The 27,747-nt window shown below is 37.4% G+C and overlaps 1 protein-coding gene across 3 annotated transcripts in view; it reads right to left on the minus strand.

Annotated features, from left to right (window-relative positions):
- Positions 1 to 7,666: 7,666 nt before the first annotated feature.
- PAFAH1B1 (platelet activating factor acetylhydrolase 1b regulatory subunit 1) overlaps positions 7,667 to 27,747 on the minus strand; it is a 64,713-nt gene continuing 44,632 nt past the window's right edge. For all 3 annotated transcript variants that reach the window (XM_086359682.1, XM_086359683.1, XM_086359684.1), the window contains 9 exons: positions 21,933 to 22,017; positions 21,576 to 21,650; positions 20,491 to 20,697; positions 15,465 to 15,633; positions 13,453 to 13,555; positions 12,513 to 12,741; positions 11,231 to 11,332; positions 8,753 to 8,909; positions 7,667 to 7,851 (listed from right to left, as the gene is read on the minus strand). In XM_086359682.1, the coding sequence (XP_086215808.1) occupies positions 7,778 to 7,851; positions 8,753 to 8,909; positions 11,231 to 11,332; positions 12,513 to 12,741; positions 13,453 to 13,555; positions 15,465 to 15,633; positions 20,491 to 20,697; positions 21,576 to 21,650; positions 21,933 to 22,017 (1,201 nt within the window). In that variant the 3' untranslated portion in view covers positions 7,667 to 7,777. The remainder of the gene's footprint in view (positions 7,852 to 8,752; positions 8,910 to 11,230; positions 11,333 to 12,512; positions 12,742 to 13,452; positions 13,556 to 15,464; positions 15,634 to 20,490; positions 20,698 to 21,575; positions 21,651 to 21,932; positions 22,018 to 27,747) is intronic.

The raw sequence follows: 27,747 nt of genomic DNA on the forward strand, positions 1-27,747 counted from the left end.
TAAATCTATGTATTATTTTTCATATTCTTTTCCCTTATGGTTTATTAAGGATATCAAATATATAGTTCCCTGTGCTACACAATGGGGGCTTCCCTGGTGGCTCTGAATATGCTGGCAATGCAGGATACCTGGGTTCCATTGCTGGGTCGAGAAGATGCCAATAGGACCTTGTTGTTTATGTATTTTATTTATGGTAGTTTGTATCTGCTGATCCCAAGCTCTTGGTTTATTCCTCTCCCACCCCCCTTTCCCTTTGGCAACCTTTGTTTTCTGTGTCTGAGTCAGTTTCTGTTTTGTAGATAAGTTCATTTGTGTTGTATTTTAGATTCCACACGAAAGAGATACATGGTATTTGCTGGATTATGTGGCAACTGTTTTACCTTTTTAAGGAACCACCCTGCTGTTTTCCATGCTAGCTGCACCAATTTACATTCCCACCAATAGTATGGGGGTTTTTCCTTTTCTCCACACCCTCTCCAACATTTATTATTTTAATTTTTTAAATTTACTTGGCTGCATCAGGTCTTAGTTGCAGTGCACAGGATCTTCACTGTGTCACATGGGATCTTTCATTGTGGCACACAGACCTTCTAGTTGTGGCTTAGTAGCCCCACGGTATGTGGGATATTAGTTCCCCTTCTAGGGATCGAACCAGCCTCCCCTGTGTTGCAAGGCGGATTCTTAACCATTGTACCACCACTAAGTCCCGGTAATCTTTTTAATGATAGCCTTTTGACGGGTGTGAAGTGATTATAGTTTTGATTTGCATTTCTAGTAGCTTTGTTGAGTATCTTTTCATATGCTTGTTGGCTATCTGTATGTGGGAAGATGTCTGTTTAGTTCTTATGCCCCTGTTTTGATTGGGTTGTTTGGTTTTTATGTGAGTTGTATGAACTGTTTGTAAATTTTGGAAACTAAGCCCGTCAGTGGCATCATATTCATTTTAAATATGAATATTGTGAGAACTGGTAGACTTAGTTGAGTAATTCCTACATATCCTAAAGGTGAGAATAAGGTATCCTGATGTGGCCTGAGTATTTTCTGGTCCCTACTTCCAGTGTCAACACTAGCAATCAAGGCATGCATGACCAGGATACCTTATAGAGGACCAGGGGCCTCCTCAAATGGAAACAACTGCATTAAACAGGCAAATCCATTGATTAAAGAACTCACTAAGATGCAGGCCATTCAGGGCGCAATTACCCCAATAATAGTCCTTTTGGATAGAATGACTGAGGAGCGAGCCTTTCTGTGTTGCCAGCGTGGGCGAGTTCTTACCCATTCCCAGCCTCTACCTACCCCATTCCTAATGGTCACTCCACAGTGGGGTTGGCTGTATGGTGACAGAGGGCCTCAGGGGTGGGTGGGATGAGGGTCTTTCCTATATTACTAAAAGGTTAAAGAATGTTTGTTTGAAAGATGTCAGAAGGCCCTCCTTACACTTAATTAGATGCTTATGCTTAATATAAGCAGAACCGGTTAAGGGAAAAGAGCTAGTGCATTTGGGTTCAAGTCCTAGTTCACTCTCTAATTAGCTCCATACCCTTGGCACGTGTATGGCCTCACCGTAAGTCATCCTGTTTTCTTGTAGGTAAAAATGTGCTAATATCCACCAGCAGGGGGGTCTATGTGAGGAAGAGGGTGTGTTGAGACATGTTGACACCTGACAGGCATTCAAATTTTGGGTATCGTCACTTCAGAGGACTGGTGACCAAGTGGGGATGATGACAAAGTGTTTTGAGAAAGTGACGGTTTTTATTTTTAGTTAAGAGTGATCTCAAAACATTCCTATGAGTTGTCTGCATGATGTGTCTAAACAGTTTCAGGAAAATGCAGTCTTTAAATGTGAGTATGGCTAAGTGTTGAACTTATTCAGTCAAAAATTCACTTTTAGTTATGTTTCTGATATGGTGAGGAAAAAATGAAGTGTTTCCATTCAGCCCCTTCATTTACTGGATTTATGTATAAAAGATCTTGGAAAGGCAGTTCTTTACTTTGGTGTAAGAGAAAATCCTTGCCCTTTTTCCTTGAATGTTAACTATCCCATGTGTTTACATAAGAAATAATAAACTGGAGACGGGAATGGGAAGAAAAAAAATACAAAGGAACAAACCCATGTGTCAAACTGTCAGTGAAAAAGAGGTCTGAGTTCAAACCCCAGCTGGAGGGCCCATGGACCAGTGACTTTGTCTAAATGTTTTCTTCAATGAAAACTTAGTTCAGCCATTTAGATCAGTGGTTCTCAAACTTAGCAGAATCAGAATCATCTGGATGGTTTGTTACAATAGATTTGCTGGATCTCACCTGTCCATCGGCTTCCCAGGTGGCACAGTGTAAAGAATCTGCCTGCCAATGCAGGAGATGCAAGAGACACGAGTTCAATCCCTGGATTGGGAAGATCCCCTGGAGAAGGATATGGCAGCCCACTCCATTATTCTTGCTTGGAAAATCCCATGGACAGAGGACCCTGGCAGGCTATACAGTCCATGGGGTTGCAAAGAGTTGGACACAACTGAGCACACACACACCCCCCCACCACACCTGTCTAGAGGGTCACAGTCACACGACTGAAGCGATGAAGCATGTACCCATGCACTGTGTCGGATATAGTAGGTCTAAGCTGGTGCCTGAGAACTTGCATTTTTGATGAGGCCCCAGGTGACACTGGAATGGGGAGCGCAGAGTCACTTTCCTCAGCAGTGGAGAACTGCCCGTCTACTAGCGAGACAAGGTTCACCAGACTAAGAGGGACAGAGCTGCCACACCCGGGATACAGCACCAGCTCTCCAGCAAGTCTTCCTGACCTCATCCTACCTCAGGAACACACGCCACCATCAGTCTTGTTAAGCTTGGGGGGTGTGGGTTTTGAACAGCTAAGTGTGCTTCAGCATAGTGACACTCAAGCTGGAACTCCAGCCTGAGGGAATGTGGTGAGGCTCATCATCTGAATCTCAGACTAGGGGAAAAGAGCCCTGTGAGGAAATGGAAAAGCTGCAAAACCCAGCAAACTCTTATCTTCAAGCAAAGTTCTTGGTGCTCTTGGCCCAGCCTCTCATTTGGAGGGGCAGGGGTAGAGAGGCCACTTTCCTAACAGGCAGGATGACAGCTGGGCTGTAAGCTGTCACCAACTTGTCCTTTGCTGAGACCTCACAGGGGCCTGAAAGACGCTATGGATGCTAGCTGGGCAGCAGCACAGGGATGAAAAGACAGCACAAAGAAAGCCATGGGGCATCTGGGGAAAAGGGTTGGGATTCTTGGTACATTTTGACCAAACTTAAAACAGTATTAGAATAGACCCTCATGCTGGGAAAGATTGAGGGCAGAAGGGGGTGACAGAGGATGAAATGGCTGGATGGCATCACCCACTCAACGGACAGGAGTTTGAACAAACTCCAGGAGATGGTGAAGGACAGGGAAGCCTGGTGTGCTTCAGTCCACGGGGTCACAAAGAGCATTTAACTATCTCCAAGAATCCAAGACCACTGGGCAGAATAAAAAGGCTCACTCATTAGCAAGACAAAAGGCAGTAGAGTCACTTCTCCCCGGGGGCCCTGACCGCCACTCCAGGACCAAATCCTTGCAAGGGGGTTTTAAAGTGTCCTTCCTGGCCTCAGCTGTAGCCACTATCAGAGATAGCTGCTGGAGGGAAGGGCAGAACCTCAGAAAACTGCTCGACCCAGTGGGTTGTGCGAGCCGCTGCAGCTGTACTCCTAGCTCCCTCCCACAAATCAGGTGAAGGAAGCAGACAGCAAAGGCAGTGCTGGCTCTGTCCTTAAAGTAAGGCCCTGCTGCCCTGCCAGCAACTTGCTTCTTACTCTCCCTATGACTGGTGCTGAACACAACCCTGCTTCCTATTAGGACTCAATTTAAAAGGTTTTTAATCTGTGCACAAAAAGACCGGAAAAATAAAAATCACATCTAGTTTTATAGGCATTTAATAGTTTACCAATTGGTACAATAAGATTTTTTTAATATGCAGAAAACATGAATAAATCCTGTTTTACACAGTCTGAGAGCAACAAATCTTACTGTAAAACACAAGAGCAATATTATATACATTCCTTTACTGATTTTTTTTTTTTAATTGTGTCAATATCTTCAGTTAACTCTTACAATCTGGGGAACGGTTTTCTCCAATCACCACCTCTGTAACTGTTCGTTCGCATGAAATCAACGTTCGCCTTCATGTCAGTGTCAGGATCAACTTCTAAACTCGAAGATTGTGTGTTTGTTTCTACCATCTTCAGAGTGAGCTTTAGGGACGCCTGGAGGATAGGCAGGACAAGAAAGCAGCTACTTACATGATAGAGTGGAAAGATTAAAAGGCCAGTTCAGTCCAGTAGTGACTTGTAAATCCAGCTTGCCCTCCCCCCACCCCACTGGAAAAAACTGAAACCTTTTTCACCGATTTTGTACATGTTGCTTCTCTTACCAGGTGATTCTTCTTTGCATCATCTAGATTAGTTAACACACTGGACTTATATACAGCTGGACAGAGAATAAACTATCTTTTCAGTGCCGTTTCCTTCGACAATTTTATTTTCAGTTGCTTAAGGATTATCAAGCCACCACTGTCAACAAAACGAAATATTCTTCTAAATAGTTTTTCTTTAAATAAATTAAAAAAAAAAACTATTTAACGAGTGATATTATCTGGAAGTTCACATAGAAACAGAAAGAGGCAAACAGGAGAGCAGGGCACTGACAGTAAGGAGACTGGGCTTGGTGACCTAGAGCTGAAGCTTCCGGAGACTACAGCGAGTGCCCACCGCCCGGACGACGTGCTAACACTAGTGAGTTCTACGGCAGTGCTCTGGGCACACAACAGGTCACACCACAATGGACAAAACAGGACAGTCTCAGTCTCCTACTAAAGTGCAAGATGCCATGTCAAAAAGCAACTATTCCCCAAGCCATGTCTAAAACCAGCTTCTGTGGCTCGCACGGTCAGGGGTGCGGCCAGCACATCTTGGGCACGTTATGTCAGGGTGGCACTGGAATGTCTGTTTTTCACACACACAAAAGGTCAATCATCATTGGAGGATGCAGTTCTACCAGCTTTTTATTTCTTAAATAAGTGGCCAATTTGATTGAGAAAGTGACAAAGCAGCAGTGAACCTCTAAACCAATTAATAAATTCCTCTACTTACAATCCAAACCAGTAACCTCATCATTGTACTTATCCCAGGCAAGGCACAGGGTTAGACAGCAGACAGAGAAAACACAGGAAACAGGAAGAAAGGGCATCAACAGGGCAGTGTCAAACAACAGTGCAGGAAACCTCTGCAAATCTGCTTCCGGATTGTGGATGGATCACTCTCCCCCTCCCTCATTATTCAAACAGGGCTCGTTACACTTGGATCCAGTTGAGGACCATCCCTGAGATTCGACGTTCGCTGCTTCGGAAGTGGAGGATGTCTGGTAACTCAACTAAGCAGCAGGCTGTGGCGCTCTCCCAACAAGGATGACTTGGTTTACAGTGACAGCTTCTCCTCGTGTGTCAGAAGTCACTGCAGGCTGCACAGAAAACCCAGCGACAGCGGCTTTGTTTCCTCCTAAATCGGTACCATTTTTTTTTCCTTTATTGTTTGTATCTAGGAGTGATTTTTAGATGTTGTGGCTTACCCTTGAACAATTCGTGTTGCTACATGCTAAAAACGAATTAAAATACAAGACATTTATACATGTACAAACAAATGTTAAAGATGCACCATTTCTATGTATTTATATTTCTTAAAGTAGGACAGGAAATAGCAGCAAACGAGAACAAAGATAATCTTCCATAGCTTCTGTAGAAAAATCCAGTCAGAACAGCTAAGGGGAAACGAAAAAAAGACTTCTCAATGTGAGCAGGGTTGTGAGGCAATATTGTCCTGAAAGTTATCCTACTGTATTTAAGAAATTAGCTTAAGTTGTCATTTTTGTCCTCAAAAATAGTCATTAGTTTTCAAAACACTTTTCCTTCCAGAGACATCTCTCAGGAATTATTAAAAACAAACAAGCCAACAAACAAAAAGACACAAGCTAGACATAAAGCTGCTTCTAGTAAATATATGGCCTATTCTCTGTGTGTGTATCTACAGCACATTAACTCTAACCCTTTGTCTTTTTCAGGAACAAAATTTCCACTGAATACTAAAAAGAATATAAAAAAAAATCATGTATTACACAAATGGATAAATGCAATCCAAGATAAATTTCTTTGTTAAACTTTGTTATTTCATTGTTCTATTAATTTTTCAAATGACCTTCTTAAAAAAAAATGTTGGTTAGCTAAGCAGTGGGATTATTTATTAATTTGCAATGGAATATTGTTTCCAAAGTCACAGATAAAAATTCTCTTAAACCTACTTGTAGTAACTTTGGATCACAATATACAACATATCAGGGATGTGTAAAATGCTCAACAGCCAAATTGGGGGTGGGGGTGATAACGGAAGTGATTTTCTTTAGCTGGGAAAAATTCCCAGAGTCAGACCTAGTTTTCAGAAGCGTTAGGATCAAAAAGGATTTGTTCTAAAGCATGGTATTTCCACAGCAAGATTTATTCTATTTATGTTTTAGCACTTCTTCAAAAACCCAGGACCCAAGGACATGGAGGTTGTATGTGTGTGTGATATATATACATATACAGACTTATCCACTTATAGATAGGCCTGTATACTCATAAACATTTATATATAAACAAAAGGTGAAAACACAGTACATTTTTATGCACGCTCCATTAAACCCTGTCTTTTTTAATAAACTTGTAAAACACAGTTCAAATCGATATCAGATTCATGTTGAAGAACAAACTGCTGTTATTTCTCCCACTCCCTTAAAATGGGCAAACATAACCTTTTCAAAATTTCTTTGTCATTATGTTATGCACATTGCACATCCCTAAAAAACATCAAAAACAAATAGTGATTTGTACCATGACACACTCAATGGGAAGATTAAAATCTACTTGGGAATCACATCACTATACAGTCTAATAGTATGGAGAATACAACTAGAAGTGTGTCTAGTGTGGAAAAGAGAAGCTTAGAGTATTACAGTGTTTTTTAACCTGTTTACAAAGCAGTAAGACCCAAATGAAATAAATGATTTGTTATTAGTTGCTGAGATTTTTCTTATTTCAGATTTACAGTCATTTTCTTACATAAAGATACCACTAGCCTTTGCTTGATAGGCTGCCAAAACAAATGTATCCCATTGATTTGGCAAATGTGTCATGACAAAAATTCCAATATGTAATCCCCATTAATTACATAGATGGTTCAGAAGATTTTGAATTGTAGCCTTATTATCTAACATCCTTAAAGAAGATTTATTAAGCACACTTAAGTGATGTTACATAGATACACATTTCAGAAAAAGCCCTAATAACCACCACTTTCCCCCAAATGAGGCCATCAAGTCAGGCACCAACAGACAGCAGAAAGAAAAACAGGAATCAATAATCCAACATAAAATGACACTGTCAACTATTCAGTTTAGTGCCCTAGTTCAATTTATTCAACTTCTGCCTTCTTAGGCCTGGTGTGACCAATGCCAGCCCAGGTTTTTAAACCCTATGGTACTTCTAGACAACGTATGTAAATTTACAGTATACAATTTGGATTCACCATGCATGAATACTTTGTGTGTAACATTTAATAAGCTCAATCTACATCCAGAATAATTTACATGAAAGGACAATATTTATTTAAACAGAGCTCGATGGGGTAACCATGGTATCATCAGAGTGCATCCAGAGGAAAAAAGGGAGGAGGGGCCAAATGAGACTCAATCAACGACACTCCCACACCTTTACTGTTTGATCTACACTGCCAGTAACCACATATGGGGCCGTCTTATGGAAATCTGAAAAAAAAAAAAGAAAAGGCTCACTTTAAAATCAGACTGAGCCACAAACAATGTTTAATAAGGCACAAAATAACACGTTCAAATGAGAGGAATACCCATTTTTTCCTCTATTCAGCCACACATCCACCCCAAGCAGATGTATCACAAGCTTACCAACTAGGTAAGGGAAACTGAAACAATGAAATCTTATATTAAATCTCTAAAAAAAAATATACCCCCCCTCCACTATCCTCTTTCCAACTGAGGTTGAAAAAACACTGAATTCTAACAGCAGGGACAGCCTCAACGCAGCCATTTACTGAACGCTTACTATGCTCAAGGCTTAGTACTAATGCTTTATATTCATGTTTAATCCTCCCAACAATTCTGTAAGGTTTAAACATTAGCCCTATTCTACTGCTCCATCGTCATTATTAGATCCATAATACTCTAATATATTATATTTACTATCTTAAATTCTAAATTCAGGTCCAGATGATATTGAGGATGTTTATTAAGTGTAAATACAATTCTCTGAGTTCCCGGTACATGGTAGTACATACGTGCCAGAGGAAAAAGGTTAACGTTTCCTTTGAGAAACTTACAAACTAGTAGGGAAGAAAAATTACCCATCAGAGTGGTCAATAAGCATCCTCTTCATAATTCTAGTTTCCAAAACCAGTGTTGTGCAATGGAGAAAGTAACTGTTTTATTATAAGGCTGATGATGGAGAGAGTTAAGGAAAGGAGCATTTCAAACAAACAGTAGAACTCCATATGGTTTTTTAACCTGTCTTCTCTACTCTGCCCTGAAAGCCCATCTTCGTTTCTTACCTGGAAACATCCATAGGGTCAGATTCAACTGTTAGGTCTGCCACTCCAAAACCTAACTGCTCAGAAACCACGTAACTCGTACATACCCAAGGAGGTAACAAAGTGTTCATGCGCATTGAGGGTCTTCATGCATCGCTTGTTCTTGTAATCCCACACGCGCAGGGTCTTGTCATCAGCGCAACTCAAAATAAACTTCCCCCCAGAATGGAACAGAACTCCACGTACCCAGTTATCATGACCCACCTTAAAAACAAAAAGGTGTACGACTTAATAAAGAGATAAATAGTTTAAACAGCATCTATGAAAATAGGTTAAGGCATTACTCAAAGTGGATTGAAACTACATGCACTAGCAACGTCAATGCCAAAAGGCAAAAGGAGAAAAAAGTCTAGAGAATCCTTCTAGATTAAAGTAACCTGGAAACTAACAAGATATGACCAGTAAATGCAACACATATAATACTTAACTAGCTCCTGGAGAGTGGCTGAAATAGTTATAAAGGACACTACTAGGGTAACTAGAGAAAATTTAAATATATAATGTATTAAATTTCTTTAGTGTGACAACTTTATTAAGGTTTTATAAAATACCCTTTAGGAAATGCACATTAAAATATTTGGGGTCAAGTGTCATGGTGTCTTTCAAACTATACAGCAAAATCTACATGGTAACTTTCAAACTATACAGCAAAATCTACAATACACACGTGGAGAAAAGAAAATGTTGACAACGGGCAACTCTAGATGAAGAATATGTAGGTATTTACTGCATATCTTTATTCATCCATTCATCTACCTATATCCCCTGTCCAGCAAGCAGTTCCATTTCTTACAATTTATCCTAAGAAATAATTAAGAATGTGTAAGGTGACTAATTAGTTAACAAAAATGTTCAACAAAGCACTGTATGCACTGAGTATATCTAACGACATGAGCAAATGCCACATACCTTCTAAGTTAAAAGTCTACTGCAAAGCAGTATGTATAGTATACCATGTTCACATGTTTTTAAAAAACTACCACATGCATCCTCATAGTAATTTAAGAAAAGAGTTTAGAATAGTCCAGTCCAACAGGATAGCCATTAACCGTGTATGGCTATTTCAACATAAACTAGCATTAAATTAAACAATTCAGTTTTTCAGTCTCACTAGCCACATTTCAAATGCTCAATAACTGTTAGCAGCTAGTTGCTACCATGCTGGACAGTGGAGACGCAGAACACCAACACACACAGCTCTAATGGACAGCTCTACTCTAATATAGTTGGTAGTTATTAGCAGGTATGGTAAAGTGATCTGAGGGTGATTTTCTTCTTTTTTCTTTCCTTTTTCTGTTTATTTCTCAAATTTTCTACAATGTAAATAAACTATACTGCTTTTGTAAAAGAACCCCCCAAAAGAGCTAAGTTAAAAAAAAAAAAGATGACCAAGGTGATACATCTTTGGCCTTGGTTTACTTTTCCTTCTTTGCTCTTATTTAAAACACTTTGTTATATTAGAGTGATCTCTAATAGCCACCCACCAATCACTAGAGTTGCAGAAGATTCAATACAAGTCAAACCACGTTTCTTGGAGCCACACCAAAATAAAGCAGAAAAAAAGAATCCTCTTTCAGTTGAAAAACAGGAGGCAGAAACCTCCAGGGAAATTAATGGTGACCTGTGTTGTTCCAGAAGAAGAGAGCACATGCTTTCTGATTTTTAAATGTAGATCATGTTTTCAAACAGCAAGATAGTATATTTGAACTCAGCTCAGAATACTAAGAGGAAAGTTTAATTTTTAAATCAGTTCTTCTTCTTCTTTTTAAAATATACTACGTATCTATTTTTTTTATTAGAAATCTAGCATTCTAAGAATGCCAGTCAGTTCCTGATAATACTTCCATACGTGTCTACCATATCCCACAGACAGACAGTCGCTTCAAGATATGATTAACACTTGAAGAACCTCTAAACAAACATGCATGCCAAATTATAAAAGCTGCCACTGGATTAATGTCCATGGGCCCCCTTAGAACTCCTGAAGGCAAACAAGAAAGTCCATAGTATCTTCTTATAATTTATATATCTTCATATTAAAATCTAGATGAAATAGGCTCCTAAATGAAATACAGATTTCCAAGTCATAGAGCTAATACTGTTTATTTCTGAATGCTTAAAATAACCAAATAAAACTGGAACATGAGGATAGATAGTAAGTTAAAAGGATTCATTAAAAGTAAATATAATGAGATCAAGAAGCACAGTTTCAAAAAATATAAAATGAGTCTGTAAATTTGTTTTCCACGTATTTCATAGGAGATAGTACATAATTTTAGAGATACAATGGCTAGAATCTCCCTCCTAGCACTGACTGGCTTTGTAGATCCACTGTATAATGTAATAGTCTATAGAAATAACCTCCATATCACTGTAACCATGCTCTTAACCAAAAAGTATCTTTATAAAGAAGTTATTTTAGAACTTCAAATAATTCAGATTTACTAGGAAATCACAAGGCATCTGACCCTAAAAGATATTCAGAGTAAAAATGCGAAAGCAACAGTGAAATTATGCCAACTCACCAGGGTCATAAGGCACATGCCAGTACTGACATCCCACATCTTGATAGTCTTGTCCCTGGATCCGGACAGTAAGAATGGCCCAGGTTTGCCACTTTTTTTAGTCTACAGAAAACATACAAAAATGAAATTTCCTGGGCAAGAAGTTAGTGACTTAAATGACAACTACACAACAATGATCTGTATTTCTAATTTTGTAAAAACGCTCATTTTTTGACAAATAAAAACGATATGTATTTTAGGCATACCACTTATGTTCTGAGCTATGATACAAATGATTACTACAATTAAGCTAATTAACACAATCATCACCTCACATTACCACATTTGTGTGTGTTATGTACCCTCCCTCTCAGCAAATTTCAAGTATACAATAAGGTACTGTTAACTACAGTCACCATGCTGTACATTAGATATCCAGGACTTACTCATCCAAGGTCACAAAGAGTTGGATACGACTGTTCCTACCCCAGCCGCGATGAATCTATGACGTGGTAAGTAACCACCACCAGGTGGCAGTAAAAAAAAACAACAACAAACCTGAAAACTTAACTAGCCAGCCAACTAGGAAGAGATTACCAAAAAAGCTTCATTTTGAAAAATAACTGGTGTGGGTAGGTGAGGGTGAGAGAGTTTTCATTTATTTAAAAAAAAAAAAAACACCCCACAATAGGAACATTGCTATGAAAAAGAATTTTGGCTCATAGAACAGTATATTACAGAAATAATTATTCTGTAATTTTAAAAGTATTAATTACAAAGAATGAAATCATGAGGAGCACAAATGATCAAGAGTATCAGAGACCTCCATATGAAATATTCTTCATTTAAAACAAATGCTATTCTTTTTATTTTTTGGCCATGCCACATGGCATGTGGGATCTCAGTTCCCTGATGAGGAAACTGCGTCTTTTAACCACTGGACCACCACCGAAGTCCTGAGAAAAGCTATTCTCCTAGAAGATGACTTCTCCCATAAGTTTTGTTTTGTATTGGTATACTCTTAAAACAGGGACAATTATAATTAATTTCTGATTAATTTAAATGACCACTTCACTTACCCTAACCCTAGCACACATCACAGGTCAACTGACAGCAACAATAACCACTGGTTAAAAAATATAAACACATCTATCTGCAAGTTGGAAAGAATTTCAAGACTCAGAATTCTGGATGCAGATTTTATAACGCATTAATGGCATGAAACAGATTTCGGGGAAGGTCATTTAAGGTTCTCAAATAATAACAGCCACAAAATCATGAAATAACACAAATCATATAGTACCTCAGATCCTGTTGCTTCAGAGATGGAAGAATATGAGCTTTCAGGAGCCCAGGAAATGCATTCTACCACATGCTCATGTTCTCGAAGCTCAGCCTTGCATTCCTTTGTTGCTACGACCCATACACGCACAGTCTGGTCATTGGAACAGCTGGCTATCAGAGTGCCGTCTTGATTTGGCCGCACCATACGTACCCATTCTCTGTGTCCTGTGAATGTCTTCACACAGTAGCTGTAAAAATACATAATAATTTACACTGTGAAGGGCAATCATTGGGGCCCTTCCCAGAAGCAATACAAAACTAGCTATGCACTGGAACGAAGAGAACTGGCATCATATGCAAGTCAACAGAATACACATACATTCCTGGTTAATAAAAGAGGGAGACAGGCTGGAAAGTCAAACATCAGTTAAAATAAGCTGATGGAAATATCATTAAAGAGCTATCAAAATCTAGAAGGAAAAAAATAGAGAGAAATATAATCTTTTAACTAAGCACACACAGTAAACCTAACAAAAATATTTCTAGCCATGTTGGGGAAAAGGCATGCTCTTTACTAATCTGGACAAAACCAGTAGGTTAAGGTTTTATTATAACAGTCATGTAATTCTAAGCACAACCAAATTAAGCCTAATGGGGCATACCTGCACAAATGTTATTTACATTTTAATTCAACTCAGAGAGATCACCTAAAAGAAGACCACAGAGAAAATAAGCCATTACATAGAAAATGGCTCTCAAGGATATAGAGTTTCTTCTGTAATTTCTCTGTTCCTTTTGGGTAGACATTTAAAGATTAAAACTTAAGTTTTAAAATGTAACTGTCATGGTAATCATTCTGGGTTACAGCCAAATTTAGGAGAACAGTCAGAACATAGTTTTGGATTTTTTGTTGAATATTATTTCTTTAAACTGATGCCTTTTCAACTGAATCTACTTACCCAGTTTGCACTTCCCACATTTTTATAGTTTTATCCCTTGAGGCAGACACTATATGATCTCCATTGGGCATGATGGCTACTGAAGAAACATTGTGGTCATGGCCTAAAACACAAAACACAGTTAATATATTAAACAATATATCACCAAGAGCAATTAAACCTTAATTTACCATGAGATTTCATCACGGGATTTCAAGTATCACAGCTACTTTAAATACAATGGAGTTCATATAAATTTGATAAGAAACTTGGATTTACACAAAAATGTAATGGACTGTTAAGGAATTAGTAACTAATAAAACAATTCACAATGAAATAAGTAGCCAGCTCAATTTACATTTCAACCTGCACAACTGTTTTAACCTTTTTTTGTTTGTTTGTTTTAACATATTATTAACTGGAGACCTATTAACACCATACGGTGTTCATTTCTGCAAATACCCCCCAGCCAATAATGTGTTAAAATCATAGGTAATCGGTACCATCAGCATTTGAATATATTAATACACCGGATGTTTTTGAGCACTAAAAAGCAAAACAAAAAAAAAATTTCCATGGTTGCTATTCTAAGATATAAAATAGAAATAAGATTTACAGAGATGAACAGAATGGATAAGAAAAATGGGCATTAGGCTCTATGTAGAAACTAGCTGTTGAAAGCTTTTTGTGTTGATGTGCACAGGAGCAAAAAATAAAATAAAATACATCATTCAAAATGCTAGTCAGCTATCCTATGGCAAAAAAAAAGCCCCAGAATATTCTCTTAAGTATCACATCATTTAAAGGAATATACAACGATTGGAAAGAACTCTTTAAGTCAGAGCAATAAGACACAGGCTACCTCACAAAACAAATAGATTTTACAAAAGGATTCAATAAAACTCCTTTAACTGGTAAACTTCCCTAATGCACTTAAATTGGGGAGGGGGGGCATACTATTCAAATTACACCATCTAGGTGATTGCATAGCTTTCTCATGTGCTAACATCACTGGATAATGTATTTAAAAATAGTTTATTATTAACACAGTTAATATAAAATCCTTATATAAAATCCAAACATCCATATTTCATCATGTTTTAAAAAACAAAAATCCTTATTTAGTGACCACCTCCTATGTACCAGGTACCAAACCAGATGATTCAAGCATACAACCTCATTTTATCCTCACAAGCCTTATGGCTTCAATTTTTAATACTTAAGTTTTATTAACCTTACAGATTAAAGAGGTTAAAATTTCCTAATGCCGTAAGTAAACAAGTAGGACTCGGAATCCAGGTATCTGATTTCAAAGCCCATGCTCTTTCCAGAAAGCCAAACTGCTTCAGAAAAAAGTCTCTAGGACAAGGAAAAGATAACAATGAGACTACAGTGTATGTGGGATATTAAAAAGTGAGCAAGGGAACCTGGGTTCCAGCTTTTACTGTATCTACTCTCTAACTTCAGTTTCCCAAATGAGAAAAATGAAAAACAGAAAGAAAAAAACCTCAGTAACTTCATTTTCTCTTTTTCTGAAGAACGGATAGATGCCCTAGCAGTTTTTCTCATCCAAAAATATTTGTGAAAATAAGTATTTTATAACCACTAAGAGACACTTCCCAAGTGGCTCAGTGGTAAAGAATCCACCTGCCATGCAGAAGACACAAGAGACGCAGATTCAAACCCTGGGTCGGGAAGAGCCCCTAGAGAAGGAAATGGCAACCTATTCCAGTATTTTTGCCTGGAGAATCCCATGGACAGAGAAGCCTGGTGGGTTCCAGTCCACAGGGTTGCAAAGACTCGGATACAACTAAAGCGACTGAGCACGCAAGCACAAAGAGATACTTAAAACCTCGAAACAGAGACAACTCTCAATGACCATGACTATCCATGGATTATCTATATCATATGCTCCTCCACTGACACAGTAAGGACTGAATGAAGGGAACCTGCACACTGTTAGAAAACATTATCCTTCTCCCCTCTGCAATACTGTTAGAAACCAATATCAAATGCTATCCTCTACCGCTTACCATGCATGGTTCTGATGCATTCAAAGCCCTGAAAATCCCATAGCTTAATGGTCATATCTGCAGAACATGAAGCCAGAAGCTTGCCACTGTGGTCGAATGAAATATCCTGTACAGAGTCTGTATGCCCCTTAAGAGTTCGTTCAAAATCTCCAGTCTCATAATCCCACACCTGTCAAGTGAACAGAAAATTGGTTAGCATCACATCATTCCTTTCTCAGTTCACATTTGCACTTGGCAGGTCAGTCTGGCGCTATACTGACTAACCGAGCAAGTAACAAAGGATAACTGTCTTAGAATCATCACATCTTCAAGCATAAATTGATCTTTTCTCTATAGAGAAAAACGATTATTAAATAAACCTCTAAAACCACATTTATTAAGTATCCACCATATATCTAATCGTGGTAGTGACTGCCACAGATCAGAGTCCCGTCTCAGCCTGAGAGCAGGCAACAGACAAGTTAAAAAGTAAATATAAGTACCAAAAATAGAAAAAAAAATTCAGGAGCCTGACATGAATTTATATGTAGAGTATTAAGGGAATGATGAAGGAATACCCAATTCTACTCGACAAGCAGAGCTCAGACATCTAAGCAGCCAAGGAAAGACTTCCCAAGATGTAACTGTCTTTAAACAGCAGATTAACAGAAGCATATGGTCATTTTCACGTAAAAGCACTGAGCCACAGTCACATTTTTAAAGAATTTTTCTAAGATGATAAAAATAATGATCAAGAATAATTATTATTATAAACACATCTCAAGAACACACTGAACCTCTATTCTGGTGGTCAAATGCTAGTCTTAAGTCTGTAATTAACACTAATTACGTACGTGCTCTAAAATCAAACAGCTGATTCCATTCTTACCATAATAAAATATATCTGCGATAGGGTGTATTTCAACCAATTTAAAGAAACTTAGAAAATGCATTTTGAAATCTAGAAACAATTTAAACATCCAATATTAGGGAGACTGCCACACAGATATAAGGAATCTATGGCATGTATACAATAATGTTACATTAAAAAAACCCCACAAAATTATACAACTATGCAAAAAAATGCACACAAAAAATCCTCTAAAAACATTTCTTTTATAGAAAATTTATGTATGCCCCCCAAAATAAACACATAAAAATCTTACCATTTACATGTTCAACTACTTCCACACTGAAGTGATTACTGTATGTTTAGCTTTTTTCACAGTTTGTTAATGTATTTTTTTTTCTTTGCTGCTATTGCTAAGTCGCTTCAGTCGTGTCCGACTCTGTGTGACCCCATAGACGGCAGCCCACCAGGCTCCCCTGTCCCTGGGATTCTCCAGGCAAGAACACTGGAGTGGGTTGCCATTTCCTTCTCTTCTTTTTTCTTTAATGTATTCTTAACTATACTGGAGGGGTTTTTGATGTTATCATGGTATTTTAGAATTTCAATTTTCAATTATTCTAGTTTATAGAAATACTTTTTATATATTGACCTTATATCTTGGCATTCTGTTTAAATTCAGTCATAGTTCTAGCAAATTTCTGAAGAATCCTTGGGATTTTCTACACAGAAAATCATGTTATCTGCAAGTAACATTTGCAGGTAATATTTCTTCCTTTCCAATCTGTATTCCTTTTATTTCTTCTCTACTGCATTGGCTAGCCACTCTAATACAAACATGGATTTAAGTAGTCATTGATCCCTGAACTCAAGGGGGAAGAACTGCTTTCCACCATTAAGTATTAATATTTTGTCCACTGTGGGTTTACCAAATACCTTTACCTTTTATCAGTGTATGGAAGCTCCCTCCCTAGCTTGTTGAGTTTTTATCATGCTTTTCCTGAACCTATTATGCTTTTTTAACTGATATGATATATCACACCAATTAATTTTTAAATATCGAACCAATCTTGCATTTTGGGATAAAACCTACCTGGTTATGACATACTAATTACCCCTTTTATGAACTGCTGGATTCAATTTGCTTATAATTTGTTAAGGATTTTGCATTTATGTTCATGAATGTTACTGTATCAGTCGACAGGTGTTTTTTTTTTTAATATTATCTTTACCCATTTTGATATCTAATTGTTTCAACACCAAGAGTTCAGGTGAATACATTCTGACGATAGGTGTGACCTTGAAGTTCACTTCCATTTCAGTTAACTTTGTTTCCTGCATTCATTAAAGAACACTGAAGCATCTTCCTCTAAAATATTAATAAATATACCCAGAACCATGTCTCTTCATAAATGGTAAGCAAACATGGTAATATAATGTTTATAAATGTCAGGAATTAAAGATAATCAATTTTTTCTCTACTGGATATTTACCTTTTGTACGATTATAAAATAAATGCTCATGATAAAAAAATCTATAATGTACTGATATAAAGGCAATAAAAATATCCACTATCCTACCAATGGCATGATTTTTCCATTTTTTCTATGCTCTTTTTTAAAAAAGTACAGTGCCTGTGTATACGTCATTAAACTGTTTTTCCCTTTGTGTCTTATCATAAGAATTTTTCCATGCCATTAAAAACTTAATAGCAAACGTTCTTTTAGAAGTAATTCCTATTATTTTCTAAACAAAAGGCAATTTTTTTCATTACTATAGAAAACGTTATAGTGAAAACCTTTGAATGTTGAAAAATATCCATCCTCATTCTGCAATACTTAGGTAAGACAGTGATGGTTGAAAAAGAATTTTGAGTCAAAAACTACGTTTTTTAGCCCTTCATATATTCTGCTAAAACTGTTCTCCTGTAAGACTGTATCAAATGTAATGACAACGCCTGCTTCATCAAATTCTTACCACAACTGGGAATTCTCATTTAAAAAGTAAAATATTGGGGGCCTCCCTGGTGGCTCAGTTGTCAAGAATCCACCTGCCAATTCAAGAGACACAGGTTTGATCCCTGATCCAGGAAGATTCCACAGCCTGTGGCGCCAACTAAGTCCATGCGCCACGACTAGCCTGTGCTCTAGAGCCTGGGAGCTGCGACCACTGAGCACACATGCCGCAACTGCTGCAGCCTGCACCCCACGGCAAGAGAAGCCGGCAGTGAGGAGCCCGCACCACGCCTGCAACTGGCAAGCACCTCCTGTCTGCCACCACTGAAGAAAAGCCAGCACAGCAATGACCACCCAGCACAGACAAAATAAAAAATAAGTAAAAAATAAAAAGTAAAACAGCTTGCTAGATTTGACATCTATTTTAATTTACATTTCTTCTACTCTTAGTAATGAGGCCAAAGCTCTATTGTTGGTTCTGCTGAGAAATCCACGGACAGAGGCGCCTGGAGGGCTACAATCCATGAGGTCGCAAAGAGTTGGACATCACTGAGTGACTAATATTTTCTACTATTGGTAATGAGGCCAAAGCTCTACTGTTGGTTATTTTTCCTTACTCTATGAATTACCTGTTTGTGTCCTATTGTCCATTTTTTCTATTGAGATGTAAACTGTTTATCATACGTGTTTGAACTCTAAATCAATCCATCCTCTGCTTTACTAATTGAAGGTATTTTTTCAGTTTTGTTTGCTGTTTATTTTTCTTAATATTTAAGAACTAATTCTAAGTGACAACCAGAAATAGTTTCAGATATTTAAACGACGCAATTAAAATACTGTCATTAAAAATGACAAAAAATGATGATTTCATCAGAAAAAAAGAAAAGTATTTCTAAAATAAGTTTAATCAAAAAAGGTAATAAATACAAATGCTTGTCATTAACAAAACAGCCATGTGTACACATTAAATAAAGACTAAATGGAAGAGAGAATTTTAGTAGTTGTTGAGATATGTGTTATGGTTATATATCAATCTTCTAAAACTTCCATTTGTAATGTTTTAAAGTTAACCCAATAGATGGCACCTTAGCAGTTTTGTTTATGTTCTTATACCACTGCTGCAAAATGAAAGGTTAAGACTGAGCTTTCCATCTATTTGACAAGTCGATCTTAACCCCATGCTTCATGACAGGAGTGCGGTTTTTAGTAGACAAGACTATCATGAAGTTAATAAATTAAATACATGTCAACATAATCTGAAAGATAGCAACATATTAGTGCATTGGAGAGGTAGTCATTTCAGCCTACAGAAACATGTAATGCAAATATGTATATAAGACTCTCTTCAAATCACTTGGCAGCATGCCCCATCGATCACCAGCCCACAGGAAGAAGGAAGCCACTGATTTTTAGAGACTAAAGAAACCACAAAAGGAAAACATACAACCTGTTTAATTTGAAGAACAGGTTAAGTACATATATTTAACATATATGTTATGTTAAACATATAACATATGTTTAAACATATGTTTAACATAAACATAAACATATAATAAACATATAAACAATGCTGACTGTTGCTATACGATGAAAACAATCTTGGCAACCTACTCACATTTTCTTAGCTATACCTCTACAAATCAAAGTTAAAATCTAGAACTTAATCTGAAATAATCTTTAGATAGAGAAACCTACTTAAAATTTTAAAACCATGTTTTACTTATCTTTCTGTATGTGGTTATACAACTGTCACTGTATCGTGTCTGAATCAAAGGAAACTATAGAAACAACTTTTTTCCTGATAAAAAAGTCCTCTATTGAATTCTTTTGCATAATATATTATCCCCTGAATTACTAGTTTTATAATCCTATATTTGCATCTATCACTTCTGCTTATCAGTTCAGTTCAGTCGCTCAGTCGTGTCCAACTCTTTGTGACCCCATGAACCACAGCACACCAGGCCTCCCTGTCCATCACGAACTCCTGGAATCCACCAAAACCCATGTCCATTGAGTCGGTGATGCCATCCAACCATCTCGTCCTCTGTCATCCCCTTCTCCTCCTGCTTATAAATAAGGCAAATACTTACACTTCCAGTCTTCAAGAAGACAAGTTATCCAAGCACTAGGTGACATATTATTGTCCAATGTTAAATTGATGACATCCAATTTTCTCAAATTAACATTAAAGTTGCTTTTAACAATTATCCTATTGTACATCTTTCAATTTTGAAAGAAAAACTACCTTAATTGTAGCATCCTCTGAAGCAGAGACCATAACACTGAACACAGGATGGAAAATGACTCGAGTGACTGGACTCCTATGACCACTCAATGCATATTTTTCTGGTGGACGGGGAATCCATTCTTTTGGGTCTCTTTTCTGACCAAGAGGTCCACCCGACGTAAATTCTTCTTTTGCTTCATTTAATTTTGATTCTAATTCCATAACCTTAAGAAGGAACACACAGCAGTTATACACAGATAGATTCTGATAAAAATTGTATATTGGGTATTTTTTAAAACTGCCTTTATTTTGCATCCATATAAGCAGAATAAAATTTTAGCAATTTACAAAGCATTTGTTAGATTTAACTGAAAATTATCTATATTACATAACACTAAAATCTTAGTGGGGTGACAAAACTGCACATTGAGAAAAACTCAATACAATTGTGTCTGAACCCCTTAACCTGAAGAATCTGGAAGGTGCTCCATACAACTCGAGGAAGAGTAGGAAACCTATCTTGATCCCTTCCAACTCTGCCACCCTTAGTTAATTCTTTCCAAACTTCGTTTACATTGTACCTGTTAATCAGAATATTCATAATAAAAGCTAACACTACTGACATCTATGTGCCAGGCACTTTCCTACTAAGGGCTTTTTATGGATTAAATCATGTTATAACAACATTATTAATTCTAACTTTGCCTACTCAAAGTACAAATTTTAGGACCAGAATATTACTTATTGCCCTCACTTAATAGATCAAAGCTCAGAGAAGAAATTGAAATGTCTAAGAGCACTTTTTAGTGCTCTTTTCCTAGCATCATATTGGTTCCATGTGTTCTTCCCATCTATAGGTTCTTCAGTACCAATTCCTTGAAGTCAGGGCTATGTTACATTCAACCCAGCCAGTACTCCTGTTTGCCTAAGTTAGCAATGTATCAGCAATGGTCTGTATATGTCATAATGCATAGAAATGTATTTTTATTTACCCTTTTAAGGTTAAACATAACTGCTAATGCAGAAAAAAATTTATTATGTTGATACTTTCAAAGTTTATATTTAATACTCTGAATACAACTAAAAGAAAAAGATTTCGTTACCTTCTTTTGTAATCTAATAACAGATGTCCATTTTTTTTCCAAAAGACCAGCATATTTCTTATCTAATTCTTCATTCTAGAGAGAAAAAAAAAGTAGATTTAAAAAAAAAGAAAGAAAAAAGGGCTCAAATACAAAAGCTCAAGCCATACACACCATTCACTCTCTAAGCCCAAACATTACTAAAATGATCTGATTATACAAAGAAGGTGTGTGTTGGTGGGTGAATTTCAGGTTTAGTGCCAAGTAAAACCATAATAAATGACAAGATTTTAAATAACTGAGGTGACTGCTAACTACTAATACTTCAATAAAATCTACTCATCAACTACATGAGTAACTGTAAAAAGTCAAACATACCATATCTAATTCAGCTTCCTTTTTAAAAACTGAATATGCTTCTTCGTAGCCATTTGAACGAAGATAATCTGCTATAGCTCGATTTCTGAAAGACAATAAATTCAAATGACTTTTAATAAATTCTCATTTCTATGTTGAAGAAAGTATTTTTTTTTAAATCTCATAAACCTTAAGACACTCTTTTTTTTTTTTTAAAGAGGATTACCCTTCCAATTATACAAGCATTTCATAAGAAAATGAACCACCAACCCCACAAAAGCCTCTAAAATAGTTAACCCTTCATAGCATATCCGTAAGATTGTTAATACTATTCTTGAACTTTTAGTTATATTTCTAATGCGTTGTTTACCTTACAAGTTGTATCAAGACCTGGCTTATATAACTAGTTATCACTCTGTGACAATCAATTTTGTTCATGTTTACACTTAGCCCTCCCTTACTATTTAATACTTGTCATTCTTACAGAAACTCAAGGACTAGCAAATGAAATTTAGTTTTGTAAGGAGAATTGTTCTGGTAAAATTATAATTAGCATTTTAATATTAGAGACAACTTTAAACCATGAGAGTGGGTGGAAAAAAGGCACAAGCTACAAACAGTACAGTATCATAGAATGAGAAATTAATTTAGAATTACAAGGTTAGAACATCACATTTGTGGGCCGTGGGATTGAAGAAAGTATAGTATTATTATTGTGAGTCTGTATGTGCTTCTTACAAGCCTGTACCTTCTGGCCTGTTTTATTAATGGATAATTTGATTCATTCAGAAATAAATTCTTTACCTGAAACTGTAAATAGTACTACTTTGTAATTTCCAAGCAGTTCTACTTGGGCCTTCTGAAGTAATACAAATAGGAAGGCAATGGCTCTCCAAAATAATTTCATCAAATACTCTGCTGTCAAAGCCTATATTACAAACAAACTAACCTTCAACAAATAAATGACCCTTTGTAAGAATATCCCAAATGGTAAGGAAAACAAAGACACTAAAAGACATCTATCTATCACTTAGCTTTATTTCCTTCTCCAGGCAACAAAGGGAAAAACGTCAAGGGTTTACAAAATCTTAGGTAGTATTTGTAAATATTCACTGTTCCTACGCAGCTCTACTCCTTCCTCAGAGTCAAGCCTGAGTGCTGGAACTTTGCCTGAACACACTACACACAGCTTACAATTCTGAAGCTCATATAACAGACAATATGTACACGTAACATGTGCAAATTATAGCAATTATTATCTTAATGGTAAAGGAAAGAGAGATAAATGATGATACTTCTCTAGGTAAGAATATTAAAAGGAGAAGAAACTATATCCTTTTCCTTACTAAAAAAAAATCCCAATATTTTGAGATTAATACTAACATAGGTCAGCACAGGTCACTCATATCATGCTCTTTGCCTATATATTCACATCACCATGTATGCTTTAATCAAGTCACATAGCTGTTCATTTCATTCAATACACTGAAAACCTGTCAGTGTTTCAACATTTAAAATAATGTTACAGTAAGTATTCATATAGCCAAAGCTTTTCAAACATCTTTACCTTTAAGTCAAAAGATGCTACAGACTGATTACCTGTATACCCCACAAATTCTTATGTTGAAACCTAACCCCCCAAGTAATGGTGTTTGGAAGACAGGCCTATGTGAGAACGTATAACTTGTATAAAAACTTTTTATAAAGTTTTAAATCTAAAAAACAGCATTCACTGCCTCTTTTGATCCTAAAACCATGCTGTTAAGTTAGGTAGAAAAGTGTATAACCCCTATATTACATAATTGAGAGATTGATACATTCAAGGTCATAAAACGGGTAGTGAAGCAATTTAGGATAATAATCCCAATCAATCTTTACTGAGCAGGTGGGGAAGAACCTGGCCAAGTGGGTAGGACACTACACTTCCCTCCTTTAACTGGAGCTGTTCCATTTTCATATACTTCCATTTACTAAATTTCTTCATAAATGCTTTTAAAGTGAATCTATACTGCAATTTAAAAAGTCCAACACACAAACTTTTAAAAATTCAAATACAGCTGATTTATAATGTTGTACCAATCTCTGCTGTACGGCATACTGACTGAGTAATACATACACACACACACCTCTTTTTTAAAATATTCTTTCCCACTATGTTTTATCCCAGGAGACTGGATACAGTTCCCAGTGCTATACACTAGACCTTGTCATATATCCATTCTAAATGAAACAGTCTACATTTACCAACCTCCAAGTTGCAGTTCATCTCTTTGCCTCCCCTTCTCGCTCTTGGCAACCACGAATCTGATCTGTGAGTCTGCTTCTGTTTTGTGTATAGGTTCATCTGTACCATAATTTTAGATTCCATATATAAGTGATATAATGTTTTTCTCTTTTTGACTTATTTCACTTAGTATTATAATCTCTAGTTGCATCCATGTTTCTGCAAATGGCATTATTTTGTTCTCTTTTATCACGGAGTAGTAATACATTGTATATATGTATCACATCTTCTTTATTCACTCATCTACTGATGAATGGACAGGGTATTTCCATGTTTTGGCTTTTGTGAATAGTGCTGCTACGAACAAAGGGGTACTCTCTTTTTGAATTATGGCTTTGTCCAGGTGTATGACCAGAAGTAGGACTGCTGGATTATACAGTAATTCTATTTTTAATTACTGTTAAGGGAAACTCCATACTGTTTTCCATAGTGGCTGCACCAACTTACATTCCCACCAACAGTGTAGGAGGGTTCAATTTCTCCACACTCTTTCCAGCATTTGTTATTTGTAGACTTTTTAATGATGGGTATTCTGACCAGCCTACACAAAGTGGGACATGGGAGAAAACAGTTGATTCACAAGTTTTTGGTACATGGTAATAACATTTACTTGGACAGAAGAGGAGAAGAAGAGGGGGGCAAAAAAAGGGGGAGGCAGGAATATAATTAGTTCAGTTTTAAATCTTTTGACCTGAAGTGGCTATAAGACATTTAAGTAAAGATATATGATAAAGAAGGTAATTGAATGCAAAGATCAGAAGCTTAAGAGCTGGATTTGATGTAAGGAAAGAATTTGGGAAAACTGGTAAATAGGTAGCAGTGTTTCAAACCGTAAGTGGTGAAAGGCACTTCAGAAGAAGGTATATAATGGGAAGATCAAAGGAATGTAGAAAGTAAATGACAGAACCTTGACAGATATCAAACTTTTTCAGAAGCCATCAGAAAGTGAAGAATCCTGTTATAGTACAAGAATTAAGAGATGTCAGCAAGCCAATGGAGAAGGACGTTTCAAAGAAATGGAAATCACTACCAGTGACAAAGATCTGAGAGAGGTAAAACATAGTTTAAAAAGTGTTCAAGCAATCCGGCTATTCAGAGGTCCCTGTTGACTTTAGCAAGTACAGCTTCAGAACTTAAGGTAGCCTAAGTATCCCACTCTACAGTTAGGCTTAAAATGAAGACTGTAAAATACTGGAGTTGTGGAGGAGCAGTGAGACTTGAGAATATCAGGCATGTGTTCTCTATCCAATCAAAGTTAAATAGTAACCATATTTACACTTAACAGTTTAGAAAAAGAGAGCTATTACACGGCATTCAGGAGAATCCCAGGGATGAGGCAGTCTGGTGGCTGCTGTCTATGGGGTCGCACAGAGTCGGACACGACTGAAAAGACTTAGCAGCAGCAGCAGCAGTTCAGTTCAGTCGCTCAGTCGTGTTCGACGCTTTACAACCCCACAGATAGCAGCACACCAGGCCTCCCTGTCCATCACAGACTCCCAGAGTTTACACAAACTCATCTCCATTGAGTTGGTGATGCCATCCAGCCATCTCATCCTCTGTCGTCCCCTTCTCCTCTTGCCTTCAATCTTTCCCAGCACCAGGGTCTTTTCAAATGAGTCAGCTCTTCGTGGTCAAAGTATTGGAGTTTCAGCTTCAGCATCAGTCCTTCCAATGAATATTCAGGATTGATCTCCTTTAGGATGGACTGGTTGGATCTCCTTGCAGTCCAAGGGATTCTCAAGAGTCTTCTCCACCACAGTTCAAAAGCATCAATTCTTTGATGCTCAGCTTTCCTTATAGTCCAACTCTCACATCCAAACATGACCACTGGAAAAACCACAGCCTTGACTAGATGCACCTTTGTTGGCAAAGTAATGTCTCTGCCTTTTAATATGCTGTCTAGGTTGGTCATAACTTTCCTTCCAAGGAGTAAGTGTCTTTTAATTTCATGGCTTGCAGTCACCATCTGCAGTGATTTTGGAGCCCAGAAAGATAAAGTCAGCCACTGTTTCCACTGGTTCCCCATCTATTTGCCATGAAGTGATGGGACCGGATGCCATGATCTTACTTTTCTGAATGTTGAGCTTTAAGCCAACTTTTTCACTCTCCTCTCTCACTTTCATCAAGAGGCTCTTCAGTTCCTCTTCACTTTCTGCCTTAAGTTTGGTGACATCTGCACATCTGAGGTTACTGATATGTCTCCCAGCAATCTTGATTCCAGCTTGTGCTTCTTCCAGCCCAGCATTTCTCATGATGTGCTCTGTATATAAGTTAAATAAGCAGGGTGACAATATACAGCCCTGAGGTATTCCTTTTCCTATTTGCAACCAGTCTGTTGTTCAATATCCCGTTCTAACCGTTGCTTCCTGACCTGCATACAGATTTCTCAAGAGGCAGGTTAGGTGGTCTGGTTACTCCCATCTTTTCCAGAATTTTCCAGTTTGTGGTGATTGACACAGTCAAAGGCTTTGGTATAGTCAATAAAGCAGAAGTAGATGTTTTCCTGCAACTCTCTTGCTTTTTCGATGATCCAGAGGATGTTGGCAATTTGATTTCTGGTTCCTCTGCCTTTTCTAAAACCAGCTTGAACATCTGGAAGTTCATGGTTCACGTATTGCTGAAGCCTGGCTTGGAGAATTTTGAGCATTACTTTACTAGCGTGTGAGATGAGTCCAACTGTGCGGTAGTTTGAGCATTCTTAGGCATTGCCTTTCTTAGGGATTGGAATGAAAACTGACCTTTTCCAGTCCTGTGGCCACTGCTGAGTTTTCCAAATTTGCTGGCATATTGAGTGCAGCACTTTCACAGCATCATCTTTTAGGATTTGAAATAGCTCCACTGGAATTCCATCACCTCCACTAGCTTTGTTCATAGTGATGCTTCCTAAAGCCCACTTGACTTCACATTCCAGGATGTCTGGCTATAGGTGAGTGATCTCACCATCGTGATTATCTGGGTCGTGAAGATTTTTTTTGTACAGTTCTATGTATTCTTGCAATCTCTTCTTAATATTTTCTGCTTCTGTTAGGTCCATACCATTTCTGTTCTTTATTGTGCCCATCTTTGCATGAAATGTTCCCTTGGTATCTCTAACTTTCTTAAAGAGATCTCTAGTCTTTCTCATTCCATTGTTTTCCTCTACTTCTTTGCCCTGATCACTGAGGAAGGCGTTCTTATCTCTCCTTGCTATTCTTTGGAACTCTGCATTCAAATAGGTATATCTTTCCTTTTCTCCTTTGCTTTTCAATTCTCTTCTTTTCACAGCTATTTGTAAGACCTCCTCAGACAGCCATTTTGCTTTTTTGCACTTCTTTTTCTTGGGGGTGGTCCAAAATATCATAATACTGAATTATCAAAGAAAAAGGGAATATAAACAAAACTACAGTAAATAAAGCTGAAGTTTAAATGTGTATGATATCATTGGGGGAAGTACAACATACTGATGATGTACAAAGTCTACAACCCCGCCCCAGAACAGTCTAGTCAATTCTATTTCCACATCAAGTACCAGGTTCCCATGGCCAAGTAACTCTAGCACCGCCGCCCCTGTCA

This window comes from Bos grunniens, chromosome 19 (genome assembly GCF_055505025.1).
Source record: "Bos grunniens cultivar Pamir isolate PY7600 chromosome 19, Bosgru_T2T1.0, whole genome shotgun sequence".
In the NCBI taxonomy this organism is placed as follows: Eukaryota; Metazoa; Chordata; class Mammalia; order Artiodactyla; family Bovidae; genus Bos; species Bos grunniens.